The sequence below is a fragment of the Rhea pennata genome, chromosome 1, assembly GCF_028389875.1.
Source record: "Rhea pennata isolate bPtePen1 chromosome 1, bPtePen1.pri, whole genome shotgun sequence".
NCBI classification, from domain to species: Eukaryota; Metazoa; Chordata; class Aves; order Rheiformes; family Rheidae; genus Rhea; species Rhea pennata.
This window is the reverse complement of record NC_084663.1, coordinates 199354921-199368770: the sequence shown is the minus strand read 5'-3', so window position 1 is coordinate 199368770 and position 13850 is coordinate 199354921. Positions and strand designations below refer to the sequence as shown.

General features: G+C 37.3%; 1 protein-coding gene across 2 annotated transcripts in view; it reads right to left on the bottom strand.

The window, feature by feature from the left end:
• Positions 1–13850, bottom strand: part of CWF19L2 (CWF19 like cell cycle control factor 2) — an 80173-nt gene that overhangs the window by 25235 nt on the left and 41088 nt on the right. For both annotated transcript variants that reach the window (XM_062577516.1, XM_062577507.1), the window contains exons 11-12: positions 7345–7470; positions 5755–5892 (exon numbers count right to left, since the gene is read on the bottom strand). In XM_062577516.1, coding sequence (XP_062433500.1) covers positions 5755–5892; positions 7345–7470 — 264 coding nt within the window. The remainder of the gene's footprint in view (positions 1–5754; positions 5893–7344; positions 7471–13850) is intronic.

The following is a 13850-nucleotide window of genomic DNA, read 5'->3' as shown; positions in this document are numbered from 1 at the left end:
ATTTTGTGGATTTTTTTTTCTTTAATACTGTAATGTCAGGCCTCTCTAGCAGTGTGAATCCAACCTGCTTTCCGAGCGAAGAAAGTAAAAGCTAGAGAAATTGTTATTTCAAACAGCTTTTTCTTTAGACATGAAAAAAATAAAATCAGATTTAAGATCTGTTCTTTTCATCTAGCAAAAAGATTAGTGGTTTAGTTTTTTATTTTTTGTTTTTAAAAGAGCTTTTTTTTCCACCACTGAAAATGAAACATCAAGCTTCTACAAGATATTCATAAATTTGACATAACAGGTAGCATTCACAGGACAGCTGTTGCAGAGGTTTTATTTTGAACCATTTGAGACGACTGAAGTCCACATCAACCTGTTGTGAACAAAGCCAAGAAGCAACAGGACAGAAAACCCTCAAATACAACAGGATTGTGTAAGAACCACATCTAGGAAAGAGGAATGGGCAAATGGAAACTGATAAATCAGAGTTCACTTTGAGCTAAGTTTAAATCATAGGCTCAACTGACAAATGAATAATGAGGAGATGGTAATTCCTCCATCAGATTTCAGAGTTCCTAAAAAAGGAAACACAAGTGGGGACAAGACTTAAGAGAACAAGCATGACTTTAACACCACATCTCAGACATTCTGGCAGGAAAATGACTACAAAAATGTTTAGTCTGTTAATCTGACGGGGAGGCAGGTATGAGAAAAGGATATACAGACCTTCATTTGCCCATGGGATTAGATAGAGGTTTCACAGATAGTGTTTTCAGGTCCGTGTACTGACATTCCTTCCAAGTTCCACTTAAGAAGGCAAGCCTTTTCATAAAGTAGACTCTTCTATTTCCACATCCCTATTATATTTCAACATCCTCATCTTCATTCACAAAACTACAATTATTTCATTGTCTTCAAAGATGCACAATGATTACCCTGTATATCCTTTGAAATATTATTAAATCACTAAAAGCTTCTTCCATACCAATAGCCACACATAAGAAATCACACCTACTCAACAAAAGGGGCTCAGAATGATAAGATAATGAAATCACTTGACAGAATTTGAGAGAGGTCTTCTCTCATCCCAGGTAGGATATCATTTATAGACTTTCAGCAATTTCCTCCTACTGCTCTTCTGAAAGATGACAGACTCATTTTTGTGGATATATTTTCCATTTCTCAAATGAAGTCACAAAGAGAAAGTAACTGGTGAGTGTCAAATCCTTGTACTATGTTATCAAACTAAAACTAGCAAAAGAGACATGGCTGCTAAAATTGCTACTGGAAATAAAAGCACTGTGCTGAATGCATTTATAAGATTTTTTCAGACTACTGCCAACATTAGCACTAACACTAACCTCGTAATGCTGTGAGCAAGAACACATTCTACCTAAAGACACTGAAAACTCAGGATGCCAAGGGATGAGTTTCTTAATTTATGGTCAAAGAAAAAAATCACCATCTTTATAAGGAAGATGACCACATTTTATGGTGACAAGAACGAGATATCACCTATGTGGAAACTACAAGCATTTCAGATGTTAACAGAGGAGAAGAACTGGCCTCTATGATGCTTCTTTTTATGAAAAACTCAAAAATATCTAAAATAAAACAAAATAAACTAAATAAAACCAAGTATGAGACTGCTTAAGCTTGAAGGACTTTAGCATTATGAAATTTGGACTACTAAAATTTCATTTTAACAGATTCTTTGTACACAAAGAAGAGAACAAACATCTACTTTTGAGCATACGCTCCGACACTTATCTAATTAATAGAGCTCAAAACATTTTGTCAAGAATGAATTGTGTTTTCAAGAAACTTTTCTAATTCCTGTCTAGTAACAAAAAAGAAACAGAGCATATAGCATCTGACCCAAAGCTTATTAAAGAAATCTTATCCTTACAAAAAAAGACTTTGAATAAAACATACTAAACTCCGATTTGGCAACATAAACCAGTCATCATTTTGCATTACAGCAAAATCTTCTCTCTAGCAGTAGCTAATATATATGGGAAAAGTATAACAACCAGAGCACCTAGAAGTGACACTACTGCTACACACTTGCAGCCCTCAGCAATTTACTGTGGAAAACCTGAGCCAAAATTAAACCATATTTTACTGTTGCTGTATCCCTTTCTTCCTGTTCACCATTCTAGTCTCCACAGCATCTTGTGCTCTACAGCACAAGTTCTACATTTTCCATATGTACTTTTTGGAGAAAAAAAAAAGTTTGTTTCCTTTTCTTCATGTTAAATTCTCTGCTCTGTGATCATTTCACCATGATATTATGAAAAATTCTAATTTTCCATTTTAATTTTATGACAATTGGGACTTCTATCACTTGTCAAGCTATTAGATTTTCTTCACAGAGACACCATTCTGTGCCTCTGACCATCCTCCTCTGTACAGCTCTGCAGGGGGATCCTTGAGCTGAGGTAAGATTCAAAGCATGGATTCATCATGGATTGACCAGATGCGTATGGTGGGAACTCTTCCTCCTAATTTTAGGGATTTATGGCATTATCTCCTATGTCTGAACTGGTCATCTCAATTCCTTTTATAGCCATCAGAATATTTCAGTAGACATTCAAAATAAGACAGATGACTCGCACCTTTCAAATGCATAGAGTAAACTTCATGAATAAGTTCAGATAAAAAGTTCATGACATTAGAAAAATTCCAGCTTTGTATTGCGGGTTTTAAAATTCTTTATTGTGACCTCTAGCTTTGACTATCCTGAATAATTATGTAACAGTAACAAAATGTCAGCTCACAAAAAATCCCTTCTTCCAGATTGTTCATGAGCGTCTTGAACAGAAGAGATTCCTGAGGAACCTACTCATAAATTCCTTTTATAATAAAAATTGATCCTTCATTCCAGACCTTTAGTTTCTTTTAAAAGATTTCAGTATTTGCCATCTTCTATTCCTCAGGATCAAGGATAAATAAATAAATAGGTTATACTCAGCAGTTCATAGCTTAGTTGTCACACTCGGCTTTTCAGATCTCTAAGTGAGGATCACTTGGTTTTAATGACTTGTTATTATTCCTCTTCAATTGAAATCCATGCTTACAATCATTTTTCAAAACCTACTTAGTGGTGCACAAAACAGTGGAGCAGTAGAATTTGAAGCATGTTAGGGATACTGTGTGTCCCGGCTATTGAAAGTCCTCTCTGTCAAAGACTTCCATATCAGACATAGAAAGCATCCTTCATTACTCAGTTTGGATGACAGGAATTAATCATCCGTTTTCAACCTGGATGTAAGCTATAGGTATATGGTGGAAAAGTGGTGATCAGGAGTAGTCAGCATGGATTCACCAAGGGGAAATCATGCTTAACCAATCTGATAGCCTTCTATGACGGCATGACTGGCTGGACAGATGAGGGGAGAGCAGTGGACGTTGTGTACCTTGACTTCAGCAAGGCTTTTGACACTGCCTCCCATCACATCCTTCTAGAGAAGCTCAGGAAGCGTGGGCTAGAGGAGTGGACGGTGAGGTGGATTGCAAACTGTCTGAAAGGCAGAGCTCAGGGGGTTGTCATCAGTGGAGACTGATGAAATAGTTGGAAGCCTGTAGCTAGTGGGGTTCCCCAGGGCTCAGCACTGAGGTCAGTCTTGTTCAAACTTATCCATCAATGACCTGAAAACTTGAGAGGAATGGCTGATACATCAGAGGGCTGTGCTGCCCTTCAGAGACACCTGACAGGTTGGAGAATTAGGCAGAAAGGAACCTCATGAATTTCAACAAGGGCAAGTGCAGGGTCCTGCACCTAGGGAGAAATAACCCCATGCATTCGTACCAGTTGGGGGTTGACCTGCTGGAAAGCAGCTCTGCGGAGCTGGGAGTGCTGGTGGACAACAAGGTGACCATGACGCAGCAATGTGCTCTTGTGGCCAAGAAGGCCAATGGTATCCTGGGGTGCGTTAGGAAGAGTGTTGCCTGCAGGTCAAGGGAGGTGATCCTGCCACTCTTCTCAGCTCTGGTGAGGCCACATCTGGATGATTGTGTCCAGTTCTGGGCTCCCCAGTACTAGAGAGATACGGAGCTACTGGAGTAAGTCTAGCAGAGGGTTACAAAGATGATTAAGGGACTGAAGCACCTGTCATACAAGGAAAAGCTGAGAGAGTTGGGACTGTTCAGCCTGAAGATGAGAAGACTGGGGGGAGAGAGAGGGTCTCATCAATGTGCATAACTATCTGAAGGGAGGGTGTAAAAAGGGTGGGGCTGGACTCTTTTCAGTAGTGCCCAGCAACAGGACAAGAGGCAACAGGCACAAACTGAAGTATGGGAAATTCTATCTGAACAAGAGGAAAAAAACTTCTTTACTGTGAGGGTGACAGAGCACTGGAACAGGTTGGCCAGAGAGGTTGTGGAGTCTCCTTCTCTGGAGATCTTCAAGACCTGCCCGGACACGATTCTGTGCAATGTGCTTTAGATGACCCTGCTTGAGCAGGGAGGTTGGACTAGACGATCTCCAAAGGTCCCTTCCAACCTCAACTATTCTGTGATTGTATGATTTTGCACTGCAATATCTGTCTATGGGCTGGCCTCTCTTTCAGGTGGAATCAATCATTGAACCGTAACATATAAATCTGTGTTGGCTGTGAGTATAAATTATCTTACTACTCAGCATGTCTTGATGGAGTTTCATGTAGTTTACTTCAAATCTCATTGATTCTGGTAACTAAGAGATGGAAGAGAGGAACACTAAGAAAATGCTCTTATTTATCACAATTTGGGAAATGCATGCTTTCTTGGGCACTAGCTACCTACTAACCTACAACACACACTACAAGTATTTACCTCAAATGCATCAAAATCTGGCAGAGGACTAGCACAATCAATGATCAATTCCTATAAAGGAACTAAACATACCACCTCTCCCCCCACTCAGCTCAGTCGATAACCACCAGTAGAAGTTCTGGTGGCTACATCCAGCTCAGATTGGAATCTGAGGAGACAAACAACAGCAAAATAGCCAAGGGCTAATTGAGCATGCGTCAACCAAAATATAGCTGGTATGCAAATATGAGTATGAGTGTATGCAAATATTACTAGGAGTAAATCATCTTATTGCATAAACAGAGGGCAGCCCAGAGCCCATTGAGCTCTCCCGCATGACAGTGGGCTGCATCTCAGTAGGGATGCTCCTCGAGGTTACTCCGTGAGGTTGAGAGATTCCTTACTCTCAACAGATCCTCAGCAAGTGACTAATATCATGTTGAAACTTTGCATACTTTGCTAAATTGCATCTCTGACTGATTGTGCACATAATCCTTCAGACATAAACCACTGACCAAGTCAGGGACTAAGATTGTATCCAGCAGCACCCAGACTCCTCTGAGGATAAGTTTGTAAAGCAATGGGGTGTACTCTGAACCTCACACCTCAACGGAAGGGTCTCCTTGACAATTTTGTCTGTTCTCTATGCAGTAAATAACCAAGTGTACCTTGCTAACAAATCTTGTTAAACCACTGCATTTATCATTGAACCATTATTTATCATTGAACTTCGTTGCCTTATATCAATAAAACACATTTCTGCTTCTTTCTTATGAGTGTAGTGCATCACTCACCTGAGACAGGTTTCTATCACACTGAAAACGTCTACCAAGATCATCTCAGAACAGTCTGAAGTTTATTCAAGACTTAATCAAAATTCTCACCCAAAAGCAAAGCACCTAATGTTCTGAGGTTCCATGTCTTCCCTGATATTTCTGATTATAAAATGCTTAATAGAAAGCCACACTTTACCTTCGATGCCATACGCATGAATAGTGTGTTTTGATCTTCTGCTGTTCTCATCTTCTCATTTTTGACTAAATCTTTCAGGCTCATATGATCATCATCCTGAAAATACCTGACTCTTTCTTTATCTATATGCGTAGTGACCTGGAAATGAACAGATTGAAAGTGAATAGTAACCTGATCAAGAACAAGATCAAGTATGAAATTCAGATCTTGATCATTTCAGCATGTCTAAAATCAAACAAGAACCAAGCTAAGCACAAGTCTGAAACAGCTGGGCTTATCGCTTCTTCTAAGGACCTAAGGAAAGGAACATACTTCCACTTTTTCTGATTATATTAGTAGGTTTAAATAAAAATATTAGTTCTCCTCACAATCACTACATATCTTACCTCCTTAGTCTATCAGAGCTATAACATTACTACGCAGGAAAGAAATACAGAAATTTGCTGAAATAATAAATCAGTTCATACAGAGGGAACATTACACAAAGATTCATTATTTACAAAAAGTTTTTGAATTCCCAAGGCATCCATGACAGCTAAGCCAGAAGGAAAAGTAACCAGAGACACTAATGAAAACTTGCATAAAGTTGACACCCTGCCATCTTAGATAAAGTACACAAGAGAATAGAGTTTATCCTTCAGGAAAGCACTACAACTAAATACTGAAGGAGCATATGGGAAGAGGTCATTAATATAACAGGGACAACATTTTTCCAAAATAGAAACAACAGGAGGAAGACAAACAAATTTCTTATCTCTTGCTCTTTTCATTCTTCCGTGGCAGTATTACAAATTGATCTGTCCTACTAACCAAGAACATACTTGCTAGAAATATGAGCTCTTCTCAGCTCCTATTACCCCAAGAAGTTCAAAATGTTAGTTTACATACTTTTAGCATATTTGCTTGCCACAGAAAGTAAAATGCTCACCCAGTCTCCTTCTTGTCCTTTGTCCCCCCAGAACAAGATATTTTCCAAATTCATTAAAATAAAATCTCATTTGCGACAAGCACAAGCTAAAGACAGCAAGCCACACACAAACACATCCAATCAACTGATACAAGTTATAACCAACTGATAGTCACCTCATATAGTGACTACAGACCTGTTCCTAGAATATATGGAGACCAACACATTATCACTTTGCTGTAAAGATTAAGTGATAATTTTTAGTATTATCATTATTATTTTTGATCAAGAGAAAATAAAAGTAACTTCTGAGACCTGACTCTCTCAATAAAATCTTTCTTATTTTGCAAATATTCAGCTCTGCTAATCTTCATTATTTACAGGCTTTACCAAATATAAGCTATTTAGCTCAGAGATTATGATCATTTGGAAAAAAAAAAAAAAAAAAAGGACTCACATTCTTTGAATGTGCATTTAAATAAGCCCTAAAGTGGTCTCTAGGGAAACATAAGTCTGAAAATAAACTTACTATGTGCTTAATAAATATGTACTCTAACACTTAATTACAATCATTACCTGAACGGAACTGAATGATATTCTTATAAGACACTAACTATGGCATCATAAAAGCAAATCTACAAAATCATTTAAGAATTATACTTGCTCACATTTGAGAAACTTACCATCTGTCGCTTTTTTCTTCCTCCTTTTGGCTCCAGTGGTTCAGTTGGTGTTGTCACAGGCCATGCCCTTCCAATTTGATCTGTTCTGACAAGGATCACTTGTTCATCTTCCTGAAGGCTTGAAACCTAATCAGGTTTTAAGATACAGTTTTAAAAACATGACAGACAAAAATCAAAGAAACACCTAATCGCACACCAAATAAATATCTGAAATCCTAATTACTTAAATTAACAGATTCTTGCCATGCTGCATGTTCATTTTAATTCAAAGCAGGTAGTAATAGTTTCCTTCACTTTAGGCTTTCCTCTTTTCCACACTCAAAGTAAGAAATATTGACAATGCATCCAGCTAGTAAAATCCAGGGTAAAGAAACATTTTCCAAAAAGAATCAAGTTTGTATTCTTGACTCTTTCCCATAAAGCCTCATCCCCACAAGAAATATGTCTGAATATCTCAGTAGATAATATTGTCTTTATATACAGCAATATGGAGAAGTCTGCTTAGCTTAAGAGTAGAGCTACAATTTTCCTCCAGGCATACTAAGCTCAGAAAACCAAGAGATGTATGTAGCATTGTATTTTCCATTTTATATATTATACAAAGTAATGAAAAAACACTACAGGCCAAAACACTACCTTTAATCTTGCGTTTGCAATTTCTTACCCCAATTTACTACCCAAAGAAGAACAGCAAAAATCTTTCTCAAATTATGCCATAAACTAGTGAGATTACATAGGGAAATGGGCAAATGAAACGAGTAAAAACTTCATTCTCCCAAAGCCTAGGACAGAAGACAGTAGGAACACATACTGAAACTTTTTTTTTTCTTTTTTTTTTTCCTGATGTAAGCAGGTAGCTTTTAGTGAACAGAGAGAGCCAACTTCTCAAATGCTCCATATATACTGTTGACTCTCACTTCAAGGACCTTTTCTTTTTCTTCAGATATTCAGATATTTCAGTAAGCTGTTGCCTAAAGGCTTTTTCTGCCAATTAAATCAAGCTTCCCCTTGTTATCATTAATGTCAGAATGCCAGAAGAGCTATGGATAGTTCAACAAGCTGAACAACCACACTGAAGACAGATTTAAAAATAAATTAGTATCATTTGGCCTTGGAATACTACAGTTGAGTGAAATTTTAAGCTCTGTCAAACACTTATTAAAAAAATGGTTTTTTTTCACCCATACCACCACATAAACATGATTTTCTTGTAAATGCATGTTCAGATGAACATCCTTTGTATTATCAGTTAACAGCTTTATAGCAATTTTCTACTCTATAATTATCAGCAAGAAGTGTTTTATTAGCAAAAAGTTTGTTTACTGTTATTGTTGTGGCCAGCAAGTTCTACATTATCCTCTTTAATGAGTCAAACAGATAGGTGCATCATCTTGCCAGCTATTTTGTAATTAGTATTACCTGACAGCATGGAAACCTTTCCACGATCTCTGAGCAGGGAAAAGATGACTTTCTGTATTCTTTTTTAATTTGACCCTTACATGCCTATTATAGGTGTCGTACACGTTCAAAACTTACAAGCAGGAGTTGCCTGATTAGGAAATAACACAGCCGGTCAACTGAATCCTCTGTCTGAAATATATCCTTTATTTAAACTGAATAAAAGGACTAATAAAAAGACTAAAAGGAAACTCAAAATAGATAGTGTCCTTCTCCTTTTATAGCCTCTATTAGAATTCAAAACACAACTTGTTTTACAGCCCTGCAGTACACAAAGCATCATGTCACAAACTAGTAGAAAACAAGGCCTGAAATTGGGAGGCTGGGATATCTGGGGTTTTTTGGTTTGAGGGGTTTTTTTGATTGCTTTTTAACTTTCAGCTCAGACTTGGAGAGGTAGATTATTACTGATCTGAAGAGGTATCACCTGATCTATGTCACAACTTACATAGGGAGGCTATCAAAGAAAAGTGCATGTCCATTTTCCATTATCCTCCTCATCTCTGCTTCAGCTGAAGGAAAATAACATACCAGAAAGCCCACAAGCCATGACTTGATACTTCTTCTGAGATTATCTTACAAAGAGGAAAAACAGAGGAGCTGTGAACACATTAAATGTTGCTCACCAGAAAAGAAATTTACAGAGTGGTCCCTACCATCCGGTGTAGATAAGAAGGCGACTAATATCCAAACCACTGGTATCATTAATTGTTCTTTATCAAAAACCTCTCAGTTGCCTGGTATCTGTTCAGTCAGTGAGTGACAGGTGAATGGATAGTATGTAAGAACTGAAGAGACCCCTGAATTTCCTTGGAACGCTTTTTGCCAGCTAATGTAAGTCCTTATAGTGGGTTTCTTCAGAACTGCAAGCCCAGAAGCAAACACCCAGCTCAAGGAATTACCTGTAAGTGAGGTCATTCTAGTTTGGGCAGAAAAGCATAATCCCTGAACTCCTAGTTTGCCCTTCATCACCTAAAATCCTATAGGCACCTAAGTTTTTATCAGTAGAGTTCTAGGCTCATACATAGTTATGCTTCAGAGCATGCCCCAAAATGCTTCCATTTCACTACAGACGGATGATTTAACATTTATTCTATATCCAAATGCAGGTAGAATTCCTGGACAATGCATTTTTAATCCCCAATTTTTATCCCTGGTTTGTTTAGTTCATGTCCAGCGCTAACACTTCTAAGTTCATGGAAAAAAACCATGGCGGCAGCCACAACTTTAATTTAGAAAAATATACTCTTCTGTAAAAATATTCTGGAGTAAAAGCATTCAGTTAAGGGTAGGAGACTGGAGCACTCCAAGGGAAAGGGAGAAGAAAGAACAGGAGCATTTTCATACAGCTCAGTGCTGAAGGCACTCCGTGAATTGCAGTCCTTCAGACAGAAGGAGAAAAAGGACAAAACGGGAGCAGAATCATCACTTCCACCTCCCAAATGGCTGCTTAAATACTTGACTATACCCCAGCTATTGTAAAGCCCATTTTTAGGCATTTAAGCAGATCATGTAAATACAAAAGAGAAAAGACAAAAATTCTTCATAGAAGAAATAAGTAATTTTCTGAAAAAAAAAAAAGATACAAGTCTGTAAGCTTCTTGATTACACTCGAAGACAGAAGTTAATTGATTAAATCAGAGCAAACAACAGGGACATCACTAGATTTGGTGATATTAAGACAGTCTTTAGGACAGCCTTTAGTCAAGTTTTATAAAACAACTTTATTAATCTCAAACGGAAGCTATTTTCTAAACAACTGATGTGTCTGCTTTACATTTGCCGTCCTTGCCTAATGAAAGCCGGTCCCAGAAAGCCCCAATAGTCTGAAAATTCTGCATGTACTACAGTATGCTCACTCCAATAGCTTAATAACGTTCTTCAAGAAAAGTCACACAAAAGGTAGACGTTATGGAAGAAAAAACTGTCCAGCTCCATGAAAAATCTGCTTTCTCTCTCATTTTGCAGATTTTAAACCAAGCTGCCTAGCGCTGGCCTGGCCCCATTACCAGTTACCCCCTGCGCCCCTTCCAGGGCCAGGCAGCCAGAGCAGCATTCTGCCTAAAACACTCTACACACTTACTACCAGGATCAGCTCTGGATCTGCCTCAGATATTTTCTTCAAAACAGAAGGCGCTTCTCTCTGTCGGGAAGAAGAGCCGAGTAAGCACAAAAGGACGAAAAGACCCTCTGCCTCTAGCTGCTGCTTGCCACATACTTAAGTTCCAACCTCGCTCGCGGCAGAGGCAAACAGAGCAAGGGGACGACGTTTCCACACGTCGCCGCTACGCTCTTCAGACTGACCTGACAACTATAGTTAACGGCACGGCACTAAAAGCACTGTTATTTTGAGGACATAACAACGACGACAAAATGGTCAGGGTTAAACGAGCAAATGCAAAGGGTAACGGGATGGAGAAAGAATACACTGTGAGGAAAAAAACAGCAGCGTGTTCTGCGTTTTTAAACGAGATATAAATGCAAACAGAATATTACAGATAGAACAATGAAGAGGTAACTAGTGAAGCTGCTAGGATGTTAGCCATTTTTTTCTGCATGTGAAAAAACAGGTAGACATTTGTACATATTCTAATGCTTAGCCTATGACTAATCAAAGTTCCAGGCTGTGATAAAAGGTAAAAACCATTTCAACAGCTGAAGCCACCAGGGAAAAGTCAAAGAAATATCAAAAAGTTTTGCCTCATAAATCACTTTCTCAGCTTCCTGATAAACGCTGCCCTGTGAGTTTCTTCATAGCTGTCCAGATATGCTAGCATCTAGCGTATCTAATAATATATAACCTGATAACTGAAACAACCACCAAACATTGAGCCACTGTTTAAAAGTTAGTGCTCTGTACACATGACTTTCTCCAAATGAATGTAATGATCTATCTATTTATCTTTATCTTGGCAGGTGCAGAGTAGTTCACAAACAGAGAGAAAGAAATTATTTTATTTATGTGTGTACTGAAACCTACACATATACAGAAGATATGTACCAATATAAGCTGACTTATATGTTTGTGGGAAGAGTAGAAATATTCCCATATAAGACTTCAGATGGCCTTATATCCTAGCATCCTATCTAGCATACTGCAAATCAAGAAAACGCAAACTAACTGGACAAAAACTGGAAAAGGACAAAAAGGCTAGAGGCTAGAGGCCTAGAAAAAGTCATTTTACTTTTTTTTTTTTTTTTTTTTAAGAAATAGACAAAAATAGGGAAAATACTCTGGCAGTTTGCAAAAATTCAAAAGATTTTAGCAACCTGAAAAGTCTAAGTGGGATAAAAGGAAAACAAGAAGATTTAAACTGCAGAAGAAATGCAAGCTAAATAATAAAAAGGCCCTTCTAACATTAAGGACTGTAAACACTGCTACAAATTGTCTAAGAAGAATGTAGAATCATTACCATGCCTTTTTTAAAAAACAAAGAAAAAGGCTAGTAAACTATGAAGAACCATAGTCTTTAATTTCTTTGTACACATCTAAGTCAGTAGGGCAGTAATTTCTAATGAGAAATTTCAACAGGCTCCCAGTTACACAGATGGAATGATGCAGATGACAAATGTTTAGATATAAATACTGAATTCTTTGAGTCAAAACCCAAAGTTGATAGAGCAATTTTTTAAATGCTGAAAAGTCTGCAGACAGTGTCCTGCTAAGACATATAAGAGTGACCATAATAAATTTAATATTTCAGCAAAAAAGGAAAATACAAAAAATTACCGCAATCTTCAACTTCAGAAAGTGTGAAATGTGGTTCATCAAGAGGAAATTGAGTAGACAAAAGGGTAAAGTAATAATGAACAGCATGAAGACTTATGTGAAGTCATATTGCAGGCTAAGAGTACATGTATACTATGAACCAAGAAAATCTAAAAGATCAAATATCTCAAGCATGATTATTCAGAAGATTTTAGAGGTTATTAAAAATAAAGACATCCTTCGGAAGTCAAAAATCCTGGCTAAACAGGACTGAATTAAAAAAACAGCATAAACTTGGGAAGTCAACTGTAGTAACATAACTAGGCATGGCAAAAGCTTATTTTGAGGGAGATCATACCAAAGATAAATGCTGAAACAATTTTTTCTAAACACAGAAACCAAAAAGAAACAAAAAGTCTTCCAACAGAAAAATAAGAGATGATCAAGTTGTAAAAGCAGTATCAAAGGATGACATTTGAAAAATAAATTATTTGCATTCTGAATTTAAAATGTTCTTATCTCTTTCTTTCTTTCTTTCTTTTTTAATCAAGGAATAAAGCTTAGGGATTGTCTTCAAATTGAAGTACCACTGAAAGAAATTTTCAAACAAGCTGCCACAAAGAGAAGATTTTTGTTACAGTTTCAAAAACAACAAAAAAATTCCACTATATAACTTCTTTTACATGGTTCAGCATCCATTATATTACTTTTATAGTCTTCAGTTCAAAAATAATAGAGGGTGGCAAGCACAACATAAATCCTTAAACGTGCCAAAGGCTACTTTGGGGAATTACAGGGCAATACAGCTAATATTTGTAGTGGGTAAACTCATGCAACCATAACAAAGAACACAATTTTTATACACCTGAGTAATTGTAGTATACTGGTAAGAGTCTTTGTAGAGAGATGGCATGACTCACAAAAGCATTAGGATTCAAAGGCATGCGGACACTAATCTAATTGATATAATCTACTTAAATTAAAAAAAACCAACAAACAGAAAAGATATGGAAAACTGCCCTAGGAACAAATGGGAAGTTCCCTTCCTTAATTACTAGTTGGTTAACAAAGGATACAAATAATCAGCTTTCTCAAAGGACGTTACTTAAAAGCAAAGCTTCACAATGTTCTGTATTAGAATTTCCACTGTTAAATATATTTATAAATGGTACCTTACTCTGATAAAGGGAACACATTTTCAGGTGATGAAAAAGGTGATGAAGTTTGGTGATGATACCTGTTATTCAGGACAATCAAAACCACAGCAGACTGTAAGAACTTGCAGAAAGATTTCACAGGGCTGATTGACTGGATAGTAAAATATAAGGTGAATTTAAAA